At 35.4% G+C, this 20067-nt stretch overlaps 1 protein-coding gene across 2 annotated transcripts in view; it reads left to right on the top strand.

The window, feature by feature from the left end:
* The first annotated feature begins 222 nt into the window (after positions 1-222).
* The window catches only part of Prkd1 (protein kinase D1), a 325642-nt gene continuing 305797 nt past the window's right edge, over positions 223-20067 (top strand). Inside the window, exon 1 of one of the 2 annotated variants that reach the window (XM_047540758.1) lies at positions 223-737. In XM_047540758.1, coding sequence (XP_047396714.1) covers positions 474-737 — 264 coding nt within the window. In that variant the 5' untranslated portion in view covers positions 223-473. The remainder of the gene's footprint in view (positions 738-20067) is intronic. The other variant, XM_047540759.1, reaches the window with a different exon arrangement.

Genomic DNA, 20067 nt, shown 5'->3' with positions numbered 1-20067 from the left:
TGGGCAGAGGGGGCGGTGGCTGGGCACCCTGCGGCCACTGCGGCCGCCGCGGCTCCTGCGGCAGCGGCGCCTGCCGGGTGGTGGCTCCGCAGTGCCCGCCCCCAGGTCCCCTACCCCGCCCCTCGCGCCCCCTTCCCAGCCCCCGCCCGGCGCCCGGGCCGCGCTGACCCGCCGCCCCGTCCCTCAGAGCGCGCCGCGGCGGCTGCTCCTCGGCGGCGGCGCCTCCCCCGCGCGGCGGCCGCGCTCCCGGCGGCTCAGTCCTCCCGCCACGGCCATTTTCCCTCTTCCCCTCCCCTCCCGCGCCTCATCCCCTCGCCCTCCCCCCGCGCAGGGACTTTTCCGGAAAGTTTTTATTTTCCGTCTCGGCTCTCAGAGAAAGAAGCTCCCGGCTCCGCGGCTGCAAAACTTTTCGGCTGCCGCGCCGCCGGTCCCCGCCCTTGACTGCTCGGCCCCGCGTCCCGCCCCACCGAGCCATGAGCGCCCCTCCGCTGCTGCGACCGCCCAGCCCGCTGTTGCCCGCGGCGGCGGCCGCGGTGGCGGCCGCCGCAGCTCTGGTCCCGGGGTCGGGGCCGGCGCCGGCCCCGTTCCTGGCTACTGTAGCAGCTCCGGCTGGGGGCATCTCGTTCCATCTGCAGATCGGCCTGAGCCGCGAGCCTGTGCTCCTGCTGCAGGACTCATCTGGGGACTACAGCCTGGCGCATGTCCGCGAGATGGCTTGCTCCATCGTGGACCAGAAGGTAAGGAGCCGGGCGCCTCCCCGCCGCGCAGGGGGCGCTGCCCTCCTGGCCGCCCCTGGCCGCGCCAACTTTCTGACTCCGGTGACTCCTTCTGGAGCCAGCTTCGCCCGCGCTCTGGAAGGGTCTGGCACTGGCCGGGGTTGGACAGTCTTCTCCTAGTTCTCATTTTTTTTTTTTTTTTTAACAGTTCGGATTGCTCTCCTGCCTGTATCCTCTTCACCCATTTCATCCCTCTCGTGGCATTTCCAGGCATCTTGCCCTCTTCTCCTTATGCCCCTCCTTAAACTCGAGGCTTCCCGTCTCTCCCCTCTCTTCCCTCTGGACCCTGGACCAGCGCATTCCTGGCGCCGGAATCCTCTTTCCTGCAACTGAGTTCCCCTGGGACAAGCTCAGCAGGATTTCAGCACCACTCCCTTCCACTCCAGACCCCTCTCCCAGCTCAAATTGAAGTTGAGGAGTTCCTGGAATGACCCGGAGACAGGGAATTTCTCACCTGTCAATTAAGCTTTTAAGAAAAGAAAGGGCGATTGACCAGACCACAACGCCCAAGTCCTGTCCTCTCTTAGTCCCACCTCTATATAAGCATGGAAACAAATGTTCAAACAATAAAACCTGAAAGTTACAGCTGTCCTGCTTTTCATTCCCTGGGGGCACTGATAGATAACTGAAGTGGTGGGGGCGATGAGCAGGGGAACCTAACGCTGTCTGTGCTCTGAAGTTTGAGGTTATGGGACTCTGGACAGCAGCCCCAAAAGTAGGTTGAAAAGGAGCCCTTATCCTGGTCTAGGCCACCCTGGAGGAGACTCAATGAGCCCACCAGTGTTTACAGTGCGATTTTGAATTTCACATTATCTCCAAAGCCATCCGGAGGAATGTAGCATGGAAAGAGGTGATAAAGGGGCAAGGGAGAGGAGACCCTGGCGCCAGTCTTAATATAAACAGCCAGCGTTTGCGGGGTGGAGAAGAGCTCTGTAAAAGTTCTCAATTTCAACCCTGGAGGACTGGCTAGTACTCACCTTTTATTGGTCATTCGAATAATCATGAGTTAGTTTCTTTAAACTCTTTGGAATAGAGATTTTTAAATCTTAAGGACTGTGGTTTGAGGCACTGAACACAGTGATATTAGGAAAAAAATCCAGGGAAAAATCACTAATCTAGGAAATTGGGAAAGTTCTGGAGGCCAGACTAAGGTAACAGTGAATGCCAGGAATTTTTGTTTATTGAAATGAATGATATTTTATATTGTGTGTAACTAAATTATTTGTAGCTCCTTCAGAAGTGACCAATTTTTTCTAATGCTGGTACAAGTCCTATTCTGTTCCTTCTCATCAGTGTTCTTGAATGTCTGTTGTGGGTGAACAGGACTACTCTCCTAGGCACTGAAGGCCTTATTTTGAAGGAAGTTTCAGCTTAAAACAGTCTCCATTAGGATGCTAACCAGTTAATTAAAAAGCAGTGCTAGATAAGCATATGCACAATGTCTAATAAAATTTTTCAAAAAGTTCATGGAATTCTATAAAATTTTAATTTACTTAAATTCTAAAGGAAGTGATTTAGTGTCAGAGAAATTTCAAAGTGGGCCAAGTTAATATTGACAGACTTTGTTTTGACTGACTTTAAAGTACACACACACTCACAGTGTCTGTCTGTCTCTCTCCCCTTGATGGAGTTTAGGATGGGGAGAAACAGGCATGGTTCTAGAGGTTTGGGATGGGGTTTTGGATGGAGAGTGAATTCCAGTTGTCTCAGTAGCTACTAAGAGGGGTGCTGCATGAAGAGAGTGAGGGGCAGCAAATGACTGTGGAATGCAGCAGGCTTGTGGGTAGTGAGGAGGGTATGTAGGGAAAGTTGAATTATGAAAATAAAATGAACTCAAATTACTAAGAAGCTTCAGTAATCTTCTCATAAAGATATACCAAGGATATTTGAAAGATGGATTTGCTGTGTGGAGGACGTTTTAGAATGTTAAAAATGTTATGGCACAAAGAAAACTGGAGTTCAGTCATGAGCTAGTTAGAACTTGAGCCAAGACTCTGGGGGAGAGACCCGAAGAAATGCACTGGTGACTGATTTGTAAGGGAATCCTTTCCTTTTATATTTATTCTAATAGTTCTCTGTCTCTAAAAGTTTGAAAACTTTGCTTCGGACAGCCAGGATACAGAAGTCACTTTGATTTTTTTTTCCCCTAAATCATAACAAAGTAAGAATTAGATGTAGAGATGTGAATTTGAGAGTTAATTATACACAGAATACTGCGAATTAGTATATACTGAGTGGAGGGTCTAGACAGAGGACTTTCTCAATTCATTTGTCTGTCTTGTCTTCCATCATCTATTTCAGAATATATTGTTATCCCAGGCAAAAAGAAGATGAAGAGAATTGAACAACTATCACAAGTTAGCAGGGATGTCTTTGTGACATTAGGAATGGCAGAGATTGTAAGTGTGGAGTAAAGGAAGTAGGAGGAGGTCCTTTTGTCCTTTGTTTTCAGGTTTTCTTGAAGTACCTATTGAAGGCATCAGCACTGAAGAAGGATGACAAGAGAGAAAGAAAAAAAAAGAAAGAGAGGTAGAGGAAGTAAGCAGGAGGGACAGGAGAAGGGGAAAGAGGAATCTGGATGTTCCAGGAGAGAGCTTTAGAGTTTGAAATCATTTACAATTTACTGTGTAGTCTGGAGCTGTGCTTACAGTTGAAGGTTCTCTTGATTTTTCTGGGTCCTTCACATTTATTATTTTAAAATGTGTTAAGAGAGTTTTCATCCACTTTATTTAAGAGCTCCTTAAATACTAACATAAATCGCCCTAGCTTAAATCTTTGGAAGTATTAGTTAACTGTTCAGTTGATTTCATCAACATTCATGGGACACTTTTGTGGAATGAGTAACTGAGGTGTACAGGGCTGAGTAAGAGAGATGCTGTCCCTTAAAAACTCTTCTTTAAATTACTGTTGTTATTTAGGATTTATGTTTTTTCTTTACATAACTTCGGAAAGTAGCAGACATATGGTTGTACTTGAAAATTTTTGATAGTAATTTAAAAAATACTTTAATTTTAAGGTAATATACCATAGGTATTTACTGAATTATAAAACTAAAGAACTATTTATTTTATCTTTTAATTAGAGGAGGAGATCTAGTCTTTTTAAAAATGTAACAACATATCTATACATCACTAATTCCTTCTGTTTTAGAAGATTTGACTCAGGATTTTATTTATATTATGCTTATTTCTTTACTTCACGAGCATGTAACTTTAAGGACTGGTTGTGTATTAAAATAGATATATATTCTGTTAGTATACATGATTAATTTCTGATGATTAAAATAACAATAATTGATTTCATTTGAAACCCTATTATTTTATACTATCAAAGGAACCTTGAATATATAGACTCAGAAAGAATTGTTTTGAAACAAGGAGAAGCAAAGGAGCTGCCTTCCAAAGGATGAATTTGGTTTCATAGTGTGTTATCTACCTATCCACACACACACACACACACACACACACACATTTTTAAACAAGCAGTGTTAATTTAGGGATGTGTGGTACAATTTTATGGCTGTCTGTTCCTTTTAGCTTTATCTTATTAGAAAGATAACTAATATTTTTTCTCATGAGTATACTTAAACAGAGTAGTAACATCTGTAAGACTGATATATAGTTTCACTTTGCAGATCATCTTTCTGGCCAAGAAAATTGCAAAGTGAGATTTTAAGTAAAAGGTAACTATTCCAAGAGTAACAAGGTTAGTGCCTTGGTTTGAGAGTAGTATTACTTTGCTTGTAATTGTTTCATCTTCCTAATTGTACATTGTTTATTAACAGTTATAGTTCATTTTAACCCTTATTGTTAATTTTGGCTGCTCTAACTCTACATAGATTAAAAAAACTGAAAGCAATCAATTGATAGACCAACCCAACATCCATGGAACAACAAAATTCTGTTGAATTAATGATAGTCTTTGGGTCTAACTTACTCTTTCATTCTAACGTTATATTTGGCCATATTGTATGTCTATTGATTTCTGATTGAATAATGAAGTATATAGAATTTGTCATTTTTGCATTAAGTGATTCTTAAGTAATATAATATTTATATACATTTAAAGTTTAAATTTATTTTCTAGTTCAATAGTATATTAGGATTATATTTTGGTGTTATATAATACCTGCTGTATATATGTGTACTACACAGGTTGAGTATCCCTTATCCACAATGCTTGGAATCATGAGTGTTTTAGACTTAGATCCTTTTGGAATTTGGAGTATTTGTAAGACATAATGAGATATCTTGGAGGTGAGACCCACATCTAAGCACAAAATTCATTTATGTTTTATATACACCTTATATAGAGAGCCTAAAAGGGATTTTGTACAGTATTTTTAGTGTGTCTAAATTCTGACTACAACAGGTCACATGATGTCAGTCATGGAATTTTCCACTTGTGTCACATTGGTGCTCAAAAGGTTTCATATTTTGGGTCTATCTATATGTGTGTGGTTTATGCTTAAGTGCTCTTTTTCGAAATATATTTTTAAGAGTTTGATTATCCAAATACTGAAATATTACTTTGTATTTTGTATAAAGTGGGGACTCACATATCTCAAAATCTAAAAGAGAAACAGATATGTAAGCCTTTTTAAAATTTTTCTTTAAGTTTTAGATGGATACAATGCCTCTATTTTTTTTTTTTAATTTATTTTTATGTGGTGCTGAGGATAGAACTCAGGGTCTCACACATGCTAGGCAAGTACTCTACCACTGAGCGACAACCCCAGCCCCTGCAAGCCTTTTCTTACAGATGTATATCCTATGTAAAATAGTTTCACAACGAGAAGATTCTTTGAGGCTCTGAAGTTAAAAGCATTAAGCCTTACAAGCATCGGGCTGGGAAAAGTTGGACAATTGACTGTTTTGGCAAATACATGAATTAATGTAGGTCATTAGATTCAGGTTTGAGATAAAGTTGAAAGAATAAAACTATAGTATGTATGGTGATGATGGTAGTGCTGAGGACTAGAAAATTGTTACTAAAGCTTATAAATTTGTCTCAAAGACCATCCTTGAATAATTGTGATGTTTGCCGTTTAATCTCACCAAACTCCTTTCATAACTACTATGGGAGATTTATGACTTTCTTCTACCAGTTATTATTGCTCATTTTTGGTGAGCTGATTGTCCATGTCTTCACTAGTTTATGCATGACTGACTTTAAATGACCTTTTCAGACAATGCTGCAAATATGTAAGTCTATGACTATATGTTTGTAACTTATTTAAGATTACTTGGAGGAATAAAGATAATATGTGTAAAGGATTATACATACTGCCTGGTAAATATGTGGGTAATAAGTGGTATTGTTGACCATCTAAAGCTCCTGTTAAAGACTTTCATATTATCTTGATAACGAAAGAAATATGTATCTATTGTGCTATATTTATCTCAATATATAATTAAAATTGTAATATTAGACAGCAATATGGCTGACTATAAGGCCCAGGTGACATTACTTTTTCCCTATCTTCTATAACAGGCAAATCTTAGAAGTAGTTGTATTTTGAAAGTTTCTCAAATCTCAACCACTCAGATTTCCTTGAGGATTAATATATTTACATTGTATTACCAAATAAAAAAAGCACCTTTTCTAATAAAAGTAAAACATAGATATCAAGAAATTAGCATAATGATCAAGATAGCAGGGCTCTTTAGACTGGATTAGAAGTGGGTAAAATGCAGTCCCATAGGAGCTAACTGTATCATGAGGTTTCTTTGTTTTGTTTTCATATTTGTTTACCTTGTTTTTATTTATTGGGAATAATTAGTCTTTTTTGACTTCTGACTTCTGGCAGTACATTGGTTAATGTGAAAGATCTAAGCCAAAATGTGAAAATGGACTCAAAAAATACAGAATTTTTAGAAGACAGTACTCACCTTTTAATTTCACCAGCATTATTCTAGAGAAGTTTTGAAAATGAGCTTTCAGTTTCTTGAATCTTTCCTTAATGTTGCAGTATGTTGGAACCAAATCAAACAGAAGAAAAGAGTGCATTATTTTTCTTCTTTCTTTTGATAGAACTTAGATACAAAGAAAATGATTATTTTACTCTCATTATTCAAAATTATTTTTCCTTCATAAGAATATGTGAAAATTTCTCCAGGAATTCTTATGATATTGTCAATCAAATATTTTTGTACTATTAAAAACCAAAATGATGGCACCACTTGAAGTTTATTTGGCAGCAGAAAAGCCCACATTATGCTGAATCTTACTCTTTCTGGTCTCACATAGAAAACAGATAATTAAATATACAAAGTCTTTAATTATATGTCCACCATGGTCATTGTGGAATATCATATAATTTAGACAGTTAGAAAGGTAAGAATTGATGTAAAAATACCACATCTTTAGAAACAATTATGCCTGTCCAAATTTACAGTTTCCTGAATAGAAGTTTCTTGTAAAGTTGTAAAAGCTTTTATCTGGCTTAAACTAGAGAGTTGATACAGCAACCTAACAATGTTGGCAAATATGAAGCTTAGATTTTTAAATATGCAATCATGCAAGAATTGTTCAACTTATTTTGGTGAAAAGGAAAAAAGAAATCATCCTTTCCTGGTTCATTGGCATGTATTCCATCTAAAGCACTGATTGATGAGCAACTTGTTGAATTTACTGCTTGTGTTTAGGCACAATTTCTAGAATTTCTGAATGCTTCTCTCCTTAATTGTCAGCAGCCACTTTTTTCCATATATATCATAAAATGATTTAAAAGTATGAATGTGATAATGAAAATATTAGTGAAAAGTATAAATGTGTGTAATAAATTGAATTTTTGTAATCTAAGGCTTATAGATTAGTATGTTATTTTGTTATCAAAATAAACATATACTTTAATAGCTAGTATTTTTTCCACCTCATCTTGGAAAAAAACAAAATTTTACTCCCCTCACTGGTTCAGATGTTTGGAGAGACTGTGACATATATGTGAAATGTTAAATCTTGAGACCACTGAAGCTTGCTACTGTATGCAAAATTAAAGTTTAGTTTAATTTTTTTCCCTCTACACTAAATATCCCTACTATTGCATCATTATTGTTCATTTGCAGTGATGTAAATACCTACTGTCATCAAAGACTTTTTATTTTTCAGTTTATTTGTTTTGTACCATATCATTCTGCTTAGGAATTGTCATACTCTACAGGTTTTTGAGAAAGTATTGACATTGTTTCAGGTCATGTTCTTGTGTAATCAGACATAGAGGAGGGGAAGAATGGAAGGGGCAGTAAAATAAAGTAGAAATAAAGAATCCAGTGGTAAATTGCAAAGACCAGAAAAATGAAACATTAAAGGATCACCACTTCTTATTTTCAGCCTCTGTGAGCCAGTGAGCATTGATACCTAATGGTCAGTGCTGTCTGAAAATACATTTATTAGCTTTTTAATCAGATTCAACAAATGGTATCTACTTTTGGTTCCACTGGGATCATTTCAAATTTGTGGTTTTATATAATTTTATAAATTAATATTGGATATTTTTATTGCTCTGATGATGCAAAATACCTTTCCTACAGAGTCCCTTTCTAACCCTTCATTATTAGGTGACCCTATGAGATTCCTCCCTTCCCCAGCTTTATTAAGGTAAAATTGACAAATGTAAATTATATATATTATGGTGCATAGGGTGACATTGTTATATGCATATGTTTGATAAATTATTTAATTAAGCCCATTAACATATTCATCATCTGACATAGTTACATTTTTTGATGGTAAGAATATTTAAGAGATATTATCTTAGTAATTTGCACATATATAGTGCTTGTAATTATTAACTGTAGTTTCTCTGCAGTACAATAAATCTTCAGAACTCATGTATAACTGTCTAATGGAAACTTTATTCCCTTTAATCAACCTCTACCTGTACCAACCTATGCATCTATACCCCTAGTTCTTGCAACCGTTGTTATTTTACTCTTTGCTTCCATGAGTTCTGGTTTTTTAGATTTCACAAATAAGTGAGTTCATATGTTATTTGTCTTTGTATGTCTGACTTGCATCACTTAACATAATGTCCTCTAGGTTCATTGGTATTGCTGCAGTTGATAGGATTTCCTTTTTCTTTTAAGGCTGAATAGTATTCCTCTGTGTGTGTGTGTGTCTGATTTTCTTTATCTAGCTGGTTGTTATGGGTGTGTGTGTATGGGTGGGTGGGTGTGGGTGTGGGTGGGTGGGTGGGTGGGTGTGTGTGTGTGTGTGTGTGTGTGTGTCTGATTTTCTTTATCTACTTGGTTGTTATGAACACTTAGGTTGATTCCATATCTTGGTTATTGTGAGTAAGGCTGCAGTTAACACAGGAGTTTAGGTATTTCTTGTACATACCAATTTAATTTTCTTTGTATATATACCTAGAAGTGGGATCATATGATAGTTCTATTTTTAATTTCTTTAGGAACTGGTATGCCTTTTCCATAATAGTTGTACTAATTTACATTTTCACAAATATTGTATAGAGGTTCTCTGTTCTCCAGTTCTCACAAATACTTGCTATCCTTATCTTTTTGAGAATAGCTATTTCAACAAGAATGAGGTGGTGTCTCGTGTGGTTTTAATTTGCATTTCCCTGATGATTAGTGATATTCAGCATTTTTTCATATACCTATTGACCCTTTGTATGTGTTCTTTTGAGAAATGTCTGTTCAGGTCCTTTGCTTGTTTTTAAAAATTTAATGTCATTTTCTTGCTATTGAGTTATAGTATGAGTTTCTTATATGTTTTGGATATTAACCCCTCATTAGGTTTTAATCCTTCACTGGGATATCTCAATAGAAAATTGACTTCTTTTTTTAGCCATGTGGTCTGGTTCAATTTTTCATTATCCTCTGGCCTATTTTTCAGTGTCATTATTAAAAAATACAGGAAAGAACTAATCACTGTTCCAACTGTATAATAGGACTAGTCTCAAGAAAATATAAAAGTCAGACTTTTGGAAGAAGAACTCTAGCTTTCATTCTTGTTTTCTTCTTTCTAGGTGTTACTTAACTCTCCATCTAAGCCTCAGGCTCCTGCTCCAAAAAATGGGGACAGAAATTGTCTCAGAAAGCTGTTAGCACTTAAAAAGGATGAAATAAGATGTATATGCAAAGCCCTTAATGTTTTTGAAATCTTAATCAACCAATATATTATTTCTGTTAAAATATAACATTTTTTAACTTTAAAAAATAACTCCAGATGTGTGGATTTGCTATAATTATCCTCTTCAGTTTATGACACACTTTTTTGTTTGTATGCAAAGCTCCTGTGGTATTTTGGTTTATTGTTTCTTTTAACCTAGGTATTGGAGGAATTTGGCAGTGTGTGAGGTGTTATACCTTGACAGTTAAAGTTTACTTCAGTCAACAAAATATAATCACGGAAATAATAGATGATTGGACCCAATTAAAAGATCACTGTTTTAAATAATGATCTGAGTCTGTTTCCTTTTTCATAAACAATGGAATAAAATGATATCAATATAATCAAAGCCTGATTTGATAAGACATGTCACAAATGAAATGTATTTTTACATCAAATATAAAAACCAATTTGTTCAAATGTAAAATTCATGCACATTAAATGTGATTGTTTTTTATGTGTTTTTTTCTACTTTTGTAAATAGTTTGGTTTTAGGAATTTTTTTTTGCTTCAAATTTATCCAACTACATTTGTGTTGGTATAAATTTCAGATTTTCTTAAGAATCAAAATATTTTGCATTAATCATTAGTAAATATTATTCCATTAGGTTAAATTGTTAATATAAGATTTTCCAACTCCCAGGCATCTTAATCAATCATATTAATGATATGATAACTACTGGGTGGTTATGGAACTCCCTGTTTGTTTTGAAGGATGACTACAGCCAGGTGATTGAATTCACTCCTAGAGAAATTAACTGATCGAATTAGGACATCTATCAATGTGCATAAACATTTTTAAAAAAATCAATTAAATGTGAACATTTCCCCCATTTTAACTCCTCAAAATGTTGAGAAATGGCTATAGGCCATGTTCTGGTAGGGCATTTTAGATGGGCCCATGGATTTCTCACAATAGGTGAAAAAGTGGCTGCATCCTCTTCAGCACTCTAGGTTATCACTGCCAGACTTCAGGGTAGGACTTCCATAACCAAACAGACTAGGAGGAATTTGGATAGTCCAAAGAATGATTTCTTTGACACAGAAAGGAGATCGTTCGGCAGGACCAAGGCTGTCACTGGGTGTATAGAAGGTGAGGTGGTGTGTTCACCTGAGCCATCTGCAGTTCCTGTGATGAAACTGGTAATTGTGACACTCAGCCTTCTTTAAAGGTTATCTGTACCCTGGCATGGAAAGCCACACCTAAGAACATGTATGAGCCAAGGAGTTATAATTATATAGAGGTTGTTTAGTCCACTTAGATGCTCAGAGCAGTAACATGAGAGGTCAAGACCACTTGGGCCTGAGCAGTGGCCTGAGGCAAACAAACAGTGGCAGCTTTTCCACCATTGTCAGAAGTAGAAAAGAGCCTGTGAATGGTGTCAGTTAAACTTTGGCCATGATCTTGAATCTGTGGTGGTAAATAAACCTGAGCAGGCTAAACTAGCAAAATCCATGGGATTTGAAACTAGTGGCTTCTGAGGGCAGGAAAAGATGGTGACAGCAAAGCTCTGGCTTTCTGTGAATTGAGTCAGAAGGAATGGCTCCATGAACTAACTCATGAATAGCAGTGGGAGAGACCTAGGAGTGGCTTTTAACAAGCAGAGAAGTCTGTTTTGGAAGTTTTATGAGTGTCACAGGCGAGACCTCTAAGGAGCAATTCCATGATGACCTTGTAAGAGTTTTAGGAAGGGCTAGTCCCAGAAGCTTTGGGTCATGATCAACAAAGTTCCAGGACCTCTTTTGGAAAATTCCATGAGAGGCAGAGGACCTTGAGCTGGCAGTTTCTCTCTTGGCACAGTGGCCAGCAGAGGGGAGCCTCCAGGAACAAAACCTTCCCAGCATTTACTCTCTCTGCCCAACTGTGTAGCTTAACTTCTTTTCATTTGTCATTTCTGAATCTCACAGCAGCCCTTTTCTGTAGTCAGTCATATTACCTCTATTTTAGGATGAGGAAACTGAAGGTCAGACAGGTTCAATCATTTACTCCAGATCACACAGATCCCAAGTAAAAAGTAACTCCTCCCAATACTTTATTCATTTACCTGAATGACCATAGATTTGTAGAGAGTGCTTGGAATAATCAGGTTATGGTGGGTAAAATCCTGAACTGTCTAATTGTATTGGCTGAAATTTACTTAACCCTTCAACTTTGACAGGTGGTATTATTGATATGTTAAGTTATTCCTTCATCCAGAAGGCTTCCCTCATTTGAAATTTTCATCCCAATTAGTGATCAGCTAGAATCTCAGTCACTTTGGAAGCCACCACTCAAAGATTCTCTTGTTATTTGCAAGATACCCTCCTTCCACACACCTTTGACACTGATATCTGATGTAATGAACATTAGAAATGGACTCTCATTGGGGGTCTTATTGCATTAGAGACATATGATTGTTTATTGGAGGAAAACTTCTCATTCTTAAAGAGTCATCAAATCTATAATATGTGTAATTGTTAATAGTATTTTTTTAAATAATAAATATTTGCGTAGCAGAATTTGTTTGGAATCTGGTGTCCTTATACCCTGATAACACCATCAAAAACAAACAAACAAGCAAAGTTGTGGAGATCCTTAGTTCTTACCCATCTTTAAATTTTCAGACATCATTGTCATTTATCCAAAGAAATTAATTATCTTCTGTGAGTAAATTGACTAAGTTGGTTCAAAACACTTCTTTCCAATGAGATGTGGACCCAGAAATTTTTGGGAGAAGAGATATGATAAGACTATGTATTGATCCTTGTGGCTCAAAACTGGTGAATATAAAGAATCTTCACTACCAGTGTAAATCAACAAATCATTCTTGAATAGTACACTGATTCTGAGTAGATTTCTGAGAAAATAATGAAGAGTCCTTAAGAAAAGTGCCTTTTAGTGGTTGCTTTCATTTGAGAAGTTGTATTTGAGTGGCCCATTTGCTAAGGGTTATGCTTTGCAGATACGTTTATTCTTTTCTATAAATTTTGTTTGTTTATTTTTTTTGTCAATTTTGAATGAACACACCCAAAGGTGAACTTACTCTGACTCCTGCATGATCAGTTGCAAGCCAGGTGGAAGTTTTCTTTCACTTGAGTAGTGCTAGTCAATCTGAATTGTGAATTGCCTTGCACGTCTGTGCGCAGGGCTGAGGTCAATACTTCCTTTGTTGAATAATTCTATCATCAGATTTTATAAAGATGTAGCTGTATGTTGTAGGTAGACATGATTGATCTAAAGTCCATGCATAATTCAATTTGGTTCTAAGATTTCCTGTTCTAAATAACTATTGTGCAGCATATAGTTTTTTTTTTTTTTTTTAAGTGGTGCTGGGGATCGGACCCAGGGCCTTATGCTTGCAAGGCAAGTGCACTCTACCAACTGTGCTGTCTCCCCAGTCCCATGTATAGTAGTTCTTAATGGACTAGAAAGGCGCCTCAAATATTGCCTTTCTTTAGTATATTTGTAACTTTTAAAACATTATTACAACACAAAATTGCATAGTGATTTTTCTTGATACAACTCACTGATAGTCCAGGAAAGGTGAGAAATTTATATCAGTGTTCAAATGAATCATTCCACTTGGAGTTAACACAATTAACCTTTTGGCGTATATATTACCAGATTTTTTTTCTGTAAATAAATATGCTTATTATAACTTGCTTATTATTTTATTTGTTCCTTTCACTAGATACTTTGTGTTTCTGTGCCAGTTTTTAAATATAAAATGTTCAGTGCCCTTGAGGGTAGTTTTGTGTGAAGAGGAGACTTCAGAAATTTGCTTTGGTTTTTGAATTTAATATTCAAGTTATTAAAGTTACAAGTTCAGATGTTCTTATTATTTGTAGTACAACTTTCAAATATGTCTTATAAATCTGGAAGATTTTAACAGTATTTTAAGACCTTTGAGAAATTATGGTATACTTCACATTCAATTATTTAAATGTTTTCAAAAATTTTAATTGAATTTCTAAATTTAATATATTTGATTTCCTTTAAATACTAGAATTACCTTTATGATAAACTTTTACATATTCCTTTTTTTTTTTTTTTTTTGGGTACTGGGGATTGAACCCAAGGGCACTTTGCCACTGAGCTACATACCCAGCCCTTTTTATTTTTAAATTTGAGATAGGGTCCCACTAAGTTGTTTAACCCTCACTAAGTTGCTGAGACTGACTTTGAACTTGTAATCGTCCTTCCTATCCTCCTGAGCTGCTGGGAATATAGGCATGCACCACTGTGCCTGGCAACTTTTACGTATTCTTAAGTAACTCTGATACATCTAATAAATTTAACTTATAAATATGGAGAAGTTTAAGTTCCTCAATATTTTAATACCATACATACAAGACAAAATTAATTATTTTATTATATGTATGTACATAATATGCACAAAAGTGTTTATATTAGGATATGATTTGCTTAAACTTTTCTACTTTCAATTTCAACTCTTTATGTTTGAAATATGTTTTCCACCAGGGAAATAATTATGTAGTCTCATACAATTGTATAGTTCCCCTTCCGTATAAATTGTGTAGTTGTCTTCTTGGCTGGCTGTATAAACACCAATGCTTTTAGATGGGATGAAGGTTGGATTCTTGTCAGAAGTGTAGATCAATTCCATGCAACCCCGTTTCTGTCAGTGATTCCATTGCTTTAAGAAAGGAGGGAGGTAGTCATGAACTTTACATCTCTAGGTTCATTTTATTTGTGCTGACTAGTTTGAGATTCCTACCTCCATTGATCATATGATTGGATTTTAAATTTCTTTTACTCTTAAAATAGGTTAATCTATTTCCTGCATATGTTAGAGGCCATTGAACTTAATGGAATATTTTCATTTTCTTTCCTCTTGGGGCTACATTATTCTTAGATATACATGATTGAATGTTGGCAGTTTCCTGAGGCTTTATATAACCATCTAGTCACAAGTTATAGAATCATTCTCTAACTCAATATCTTCCTCTGAAAATAAAAGAACACTCATGGTACCTCTTTCTGATGTCTGAATAGAATTGGTACATGGATTTATGATGATATTTTTAACCTGTTCCCCTACTCTTGGAAATTTAAGATTCTTCCTATTTTTGTTTTTATTTTCTTTAAAATGTTCTTATATGTATGTGTTGCCACCTTATATACTTACTATATATGATATCTATATTTGAATTTCTTTTGCTATTATCTCAATATTCTTAAGATTAATTTCTAAGATTAATTTCTAAGATTAAGTTGTATTGTAGATTTTATTTTGGAATAAACATGATTCTTTGCTTTTTTCAGTTTGAAAAGTGCAAATGCACTTTTTTGTTTTGTTTTTCTAGTTATTATTATTATTTATAATATTATTTATAATAATAATAACTAATAGTAAGCACTTCTTATTATTTTCTAGTTATGTTCCTAGAAATGGTTGTGCTGTCAATATGTATACACATTATACATGGAAAAATGAAGTGGTATAAGTAGCAAGATGTAAAATAAACTGCTATATATCATAGCCAACTTTGGCAAATTCACAAGTTTCACAATGAACATGTTTAAAAACATGGTCACACACTTTGAATTTTCTTTCATAAGAGCAGACCTGATTCTCCATCATATTTCACTTTGCTGTTTTAAAAAAGTTTGTAAAACAACACATTCCTATACATGTTTAAGAAAATTCCTTAAAAGGATTTCTTAAAATAAAATTGCATTATATTTTACTCTTATCCAGTTTGTTCTACCCTGTAATATTTTTTAGGAACCTGAAGTGTAAAACAATTGAGGTTTTTAGAAGAATATATGGTTGTCATCTTTGACATACCCATCTTTCCCTAGAAGTCCTTTCTTTTGTGAAAAAAAGTTATCTTGCTTATCAAATACTACAGAGCCATCTTGAGTAATTTGAATTACCTTTTGATTGAGAAAGCTGGTCTATTATCAAGGATTCAGTCATTTTTATTGGGTAAATTAAATAAGATGGGGTAAATTATGTGATTGTATAACAACATATGAGCAGAAATTTTTGCCTGTGTTTTCTCTGTTACATTCTATATACCTAGAACAGTGCCTGGCACTGAAGATCCATCAAATGTTTTGTCTTATTATTTTCTAGTTATGTTCCTAGAAATGGTTGTGCTGTCAAAATGTATACACATTATATCTGTTTTTATATTTGGGCTATAAGCTTTCTAGGAAGTTCCCATTTCCACCTTTGATCCATAATCATTATTCAAATAACTGTTTTGTAAAGTGAATTGAAAGTGTTTGGGGAGATAAAAAATACTTGGAGAGAATGGTTGAACTGTGATTTCAGGAAATAAACAACAAACCAAGACCCTGGGATCTGAGTCTGGTCTGAGGAATTGGTGTTCCTCTCATCTGACTGGACAAGGATTTAAAGTCATGGAAAGCTTTCCTTCCCGAGTACATTTTATGGTAGGCTGAATAAATATTTGTTGAATTGAATTGAGTCTTTGCAAGAGGAGTCTTTGTGGTTGTCAGTGGATACCTAGTTGAAATATTATGAAAGACTTCAATTTTTTTTTAACTTGTCAAATCTCAGCCTGATTTGCCTACAGATTTTAAGAACACGATTATGCAAATAATAAAAAATCTGACATATAAAATATAGTGGTAGGAGAGATGATGATGTGGAGGAAAGAAGAATGTCTTTGAAGAAAAACACAGAAAATAGCACAAACTCACCAAAGTTAGGTGGAAGTGTCTGCCTATTTTTGCTTCCCATTCCCCTGTGAAGTGAATCTGGCTCAGGAGCTCAGATGGGCTGTCAGGGAGCATTCCAGAATGGACTCCAATGAGAAAGGTCCTAATAATTAAGAGCCACTAGTTTCAAGCTTTGATGTGAGTCAGTAGGATTATAGTCCAAAAACATTTGTTTCCCACCAGTTCTTAATCTTAGTTAATTAATTAATTTACTTTTTACATCTTAATTACCTTTTCTTTTTCTTAGATATCAGTCTTTCAGGTGACTTAATTTTATGCTTATTTAAATAAATTTTATGTATACTTTCAATATTTACTGCACAATAACTGCCAGGTGTTAAATTATCTATCTAAATATATATCCATCCCCCTTTCTGTTTACTGGGATTTTTTTTTTCTTTTAGTCTTTCCCTTATTCTTTTTGTTTTCCCTTCATTAATTTTAATATTTGACAACTCAGATTTATACCTCATTTGTTTTATGTTTTGTGTTTTAAGTTTTCTATCCTGCTGTTTTTATCTTCTTCTTCCTTTATAATTTACTTTCTCATATAGTTTTAAGTCTCTCAGACATTCTTAAATATCTCCAGGATGCTCACAAGTTGATCTTCTTCAGAGTCATAGACCCTGCTGGGTGGATATTATATTTGGTTTTCTGGAACCCTGTTGCTGGTTGACATAACATCCAGTTCTTGGATGAGGACTCTGTGGTCTCCTAAATACATAACCACCATATTTTGGGCAAACACTTGCATGCTGTAAGCCTGAAGTGCGGGTAACCTCTGTAGTCATTCTTGAGGAGGACTTCTCTTAGCTCTTGGTTCTAAGCTGGGGGGGTTTCATACCCTGTGTTTCTAATTTATGGGAGGTGAAACAGTACTGATTTTGTAGTCACATTTCGAGTACTGTTATCTTAAAACTATCCTGCTTTTAAGCCACTTATTACAGAGGTGTTCAGTTTCCTTTCCTGGCAAGATTTTGTGAAGCCCTAAACAGCTATTGAGAATAGGTGCTATCCCAACTTGAATTTTCACAATAGAATCTGTTTTCTCACTGGTTGGGATTACTAAGTTTATCTTTTATCTAGACATTTTAAGAGTAGAGATCTTAATAAACAGAAAGCATTTTTTCTGTTTATTTTTAGATTTTTTAAAAATCCTTCCCCACCAAATTCCTTGGGTTACAAGGACATGGAAGACTGGAATTCCTGGTGGGAAACTTGGTCAAATTTTAGCAATTAGGTTAAGTTACCAGACACTTGACAATATGGTATGACCTTCCCACCTTTATTTTTCAAGAATTTTGTCTGTCACTTCCTTGAGAGAATGTTCTTTTATCTTGGTAGGCGGGTGTGTCCATCTTACCACCTGAACACAGGTGTGCACCTGAAAATCAGCCTGAGAAGTGCCCTCACTCATCTGGGATATCCATAGTCCAGTTATACTGTTTTCAGAAAAAATGAGCATGTATCCCCAGAAATTATTGATTTATTAGCTTTTTGTTCAAGATGATTTCCTGCTGTAAATCTAAGTCTGGGCATTTTAAGCCAAAGATTTTGCAGTAGGAATTTGGATACTATTCTCCCATCTTTTTAGCCTTAAATAATAGTAGATTGCTTCAGGTTTTATTAATTTCCCATTGGCTTTTGAATTCCTGGGTAATAATTGATTGTGAACTGTGCCATTTGCATTTAGCATTTAATCCTCCCTGCCCAGTAAGGGGACCAATGACATATACATTAGATGGAATTAACTTCTGATAGATCAGTCAAAATAACAATAGCAATTAATAATATTAATTATGGTCAATTATATTGATAAGTAGTGCTGTTATTAGCATCCTTAGTATAACTAACTTGTATCAGTTGTTACCATATCGGGAATTCTTTTAAGGGTTTTACATAGATATTTAACACATTTAATTTGCAAAAGAATCTAAAAGATTGTTACTCACTTTATGAGTGAGGACATTGGGCATGTAGAAAATTGCCTAGGATTACATAACAGTGTCAGAGTTTATATTTAAATTTAGGCATGTGGGTCAGAAGTTCATGTGCTTTGATACCTGAAGATGTCTATAGAACTCTTTAAACATTTCTAGGTGGATTAATAAATATGGAAAAACAAACGTCCCTCTTCCCCTTGAGTAGTAAATTGATGTATATAATCATGAATGAATTAATGAAATTGGCTCATGATGAAATGTTTCAACTTTATTTACAAATATATCTGTATTTGGTGTCATTAGAAAAGTATATTTATTTGATGTAAATTATATTCCATTGATTTGTCCTCATATTGATTCCTAGTAAATTGTGAGTTGAATTTAAAATAGCAAATGCTAACTTGACATACATATTTTCATCATAAATAAGGGAATTTGCACTTTGAACATTTCATAAATATTAATCAATTAAACTTCAGAACACTCCAGTGATCAAGATATTGTGACTCAACCTTCTGGATGAGTATTAACATATGCCAGCCCACTGACTTTAAAATAGCATCCTGATAGGAGTATTTAATATTGTCATTTTAAAATTTATCTCACTTTCTTTTTACTTATAAGGAAATATTTAAAAATATCTGTACTAAATAGCAAAAGAAGTCTCAGTCAGTTTGTATCTTGGGTACAACTGATGTAATCATGTGGATGGGATTGGAACCAATTTTGTCAAATTCTCAGCCAGCTCAATTGAAAACAAAACTTATATGAACAAAATAACAGTGACTTCTATTTTGGTCAGAATTAGCAATTTAGTTGTGTTGGAAGACCTAATGATAAAAGATGAACTGATGACTTATTTTGTCTTAAGCTGAGAAGTAGAATAGCCACATGCAGTGACAAAATGTAATAGATGTCACATTTCATTAAAAAGTACCAGTGTTTGAATAATGTGGGATTTATTTACTTAATAAACATTTTGTAATGAATCCTTATGGCCTGAGGCACACATAGACCTGTTGGTATAAAATGAGGAGAAATAAGTCATGCCCTCTCTGAGGAGCTCATACACCACTTTACTGACAGCATCTTTAGTCCTGTTAGCTGAAATTCTTTCAGTCCTTCAAGAAAAGTAGACTGTAACCTCTTTTGCTAACTCAAGCTTAGATATTTATTATTTTTAATTACCATTATAAACATTGTACAAATTTCTTAATGTGCACAATACACATAAATGTAAAATCTTAAAACTCGGAATTGAAAAGCTCTGCATATCACTGACCTCAGAAACATAAAGGATAATAAAAAACTTTATTTTTAAATTTGTGAAATTAAGGAACAATTTGTAGTTTTAGGATACATAGATTTTATTTTTTAACTTGCTTTAAATTTAAAGAGTTAACATATGTATGCTATATATATTTTTTTCTTTACATTTTAAGAAACATAAATAGCTGTATTTATTATAATTTATTTTTGAGAAAAGCACCATACTATTTAAGAAAATACTAATATTTCTTGA

The sequence above is a fragment of the Sciurus carolinensis genome, chromosome 2 (genome assembly GCF_902686445.1).
Source record: "Sciurus carolinensis chromosome 2, mSciCar1.2, whole genome shotgun sequence".
Taxonomy (NCBI): Eukaryota; Metazoa; Chordata; class Mammalia; order Rodentia; family Sciuridae; genus Sciurus; species Sciurus carolinensis.
Note: the sequence above shows the minus strand (reverse complement) of the source record. Positions and strands in the feature narration are given on the sequence as shown.